This window comes from Protobothrops mucrosquamatus, unplaced genomic scaffold, assembly GCF_001527695.2.
Source record: "Protobothrops mucrosquamatus isolate PMUCROS unplaced genomic scaffold, P.Mucros_1.0 scaffold1150, whole genome shotgun sequence".
In the NCBI taxonomy this organism is placed as follows: domain Eukaryota; kingdom Metazoa; phylum Chordata; class Lepidosauria; order Squamata; family Viperidae; genus Protobothrops; species Protobothrops mucrosquamatus.
Genome location: NW_015387365.1, coordinates 59,226 through 61,588, shown reverse-complemented (window position 1 = coordinate 61,588; position 2,363 = coordinate 59,226). Strand labels below are relative to the sequence as shown.

Genomic DNA, 2,363 nt, shown 5'->3' with positions numbered 1-2,363 from the left:
ACAATTTTCTGATGTAATTGTCTATAAAATTGTTTTTGGGCTGAAAGTTGGTTAGGGGCATAAACCCCTATTATTAAACACTTTCTTCCATTTAGATTTATTTCCACAAATAAAAATCTTCCTTCTTTATCAACTTCTTTTAAGATAGGTGAAAGGTGTCTTTTAATATATATTGCAACCCCAGCTCTTTTTTTTAAGGTGGATGCAACAAACAAATCTCCAAGCTTAGAGTTCAATAATAATTTTTGATCTTTAGCCACAATGTGAGTCTCTTGTAAACATGTAATGTCATTATTAAAATGTCGTAGATAATGAAAAACCTTACGTCTTTTATGGGGAACATTAAGTCCACCCACATTCCAAGACATAAGCTTACACATTGGCAGGTTTCAATCCACTGACGATACTTGATGCATAAGACTTAACAAAAACCTTAGGTCGAGCGCCACCTACTGGCTCAGAAATAGCAGGTAACGCACAGTCAGCTGTAGGGCTATCAGCTGTAGGGCGGGCTGTCATCTGTCTTTCCTTCTCCTTGCATCTATGGGCTGCACGCGTGATTCTCTGTTCCTTCCCATCAGCTTTTAAACTCCCTTCTACATCCTGAATGGGAGCAGAAGGGAAGTCCACAATCATTTGCTCAGCTGCGTCGATCCTTTGAGATGCAGGTGGGCATTCTGCTTGCAAAACAGATGCCATAAAATCCTTAGCTTTCTTAATCGAGTTAAGTCTATAGCATTTACCAGCCAATGTTACAACTATGCCCACCGGTATGTCCCATCTGAAAATTATTTGTCTATTCTTAAGCTCCTGTGTAAGAAAGGCATAGTCTCGGCGCGCTCTGAGTATTTTCGCTGGGATTTCTTTTAAAAGAATGATGTCTTGGTTTAAGATCTTAAATCTTTGTTGATAAAAGAGCTGCATTATTTCATTTCGTCTCGATTTTCTTGTAAAATAAACCACTATATCTCTTGGCAAATTTCTTTGGCGAGCAATCCAAGAGTTCACCCTAAAAACACGCTCTAATTCCAAATAAATTTCCTGGCCACAAGACAAAGCATCCCTAAGTGCATCTGAAATTACTTGTCTTAAATTCTCCTTTGGATCCTCAGCCAACCCGCGGATCCGAATTGCAAACTCCATATCACGAAATTGGGCAATCAACACATCAGCCTTAACATTTTCCAGACTCTCCTCTACAAGTTCAAGTCTATGGTCACTTGCTTCTGCTCTTTGTTCATTCTCCTCCACCCTTTCTGCCACCGCGTCTACATAATCAGCCAAACCTTTGAAAGCAGTTGCCACATTCAAACAAAAATCCTCATGTTTCTGTGATAGGTCTTGTTGTTGTTGTGATAAATCCTGTTGTTGTTGTATTATTTGATTGAATCTATTTTGCATTTTAACATCCATCGCTTGAAACATCTCAGTCATTTGTTTAATAGTTACAGACATCAAGTCCTGCAGCTCTCTACCAGAGGGCGGTGGAGATGAAGAAGATGGCAGGGGTGGCGGGTGGGAAATTTTAGAAGTTGGCTGTGGTGTCTGGGACATCGGAGATGTAGTGGATTTTAAAGTTGAAGGCACGGTTTTTCTCGAAGCCATATTCACGATAAATTTCCAATTATAAAAAAGTCTTATAAGCAGTTCAGCCAAAGCAAGTAATACACCGGTTAAAAGTAACAAAAGTTCCAGACCGGAAATCACTTTCACTTCTTGCTGAAAAGTATCAATCCATCGCCATTTTAAGTTCACTTTCCCTCAATCCACCTCAAGTATAGGGAAGAACTTATTATCCAAGTTAGAGTAAAGTCCAAGATAAGAAGCAAACTTCCAGGGTCGGTTCGTCTGCTTACAAAAAAAACTCACAGTTCATTTTAAGTTGCAGCAGTGGCGGCGGCTTCTAGCTTCGCCGAAGCGAAGGCGTCCTGGATCGCGGAGAAACCTCGGGGCTCCGGAGGAGTTCTCACCTACATCGTCCACATGGGACAACTCGGGAACTCAACTCCTACCCCGGACAGCTCACCTATCCCCTTATGCCCAGGGGAAGGGTATCAAGCCGTTTGACAGCTGATGCTAGCTGTCAAAACGGCTTTTACGCAGAAACAGGCGGGAGGCAGCAGCAGCTGCGTCCGATGAGGTCGCCTGCCACCGGAAGTCCTCCGACTGCAAGGTTTATAAACCAGGAAAGAGCCCTCCTAAGGGAGAAAAAACATGTACAGGAAATGAGAAAATGCAGAATGTGCCAAATTACACTTTTGAAAGAAGCATGACAGGTGAAAGTTACAATATCTACAATGGCGTTTTTGCTCTGGCACATGCTTTACATGCAATGTATAGATCCAGAGCTCGACCAACCATGA

General features: G+C 41.9%; 1 protein-coding gene across 1 annotated transcript in view; it reads left to right on the top strand.

The window, feature by feature from the left end:
* The first annotated feature begins 760 nt into the window (after window positions 1-760).
* The window catches only part of LOC114922867 (vomeronasal type-2 receptor 26-like), a 23,596-nt gene continuing 21,993 nt past the window's right edge, over window positions 761-2,363 (top strand). The window contains exon 1 of the mRNA XM_029284966.1: window positions 761-770. Coding sequence (XP_029140799.1) covers window positions 761-770 — 10 coding nt within the window. The remainder of the gene's footprint in view (window positions 771-2,363) is intronic.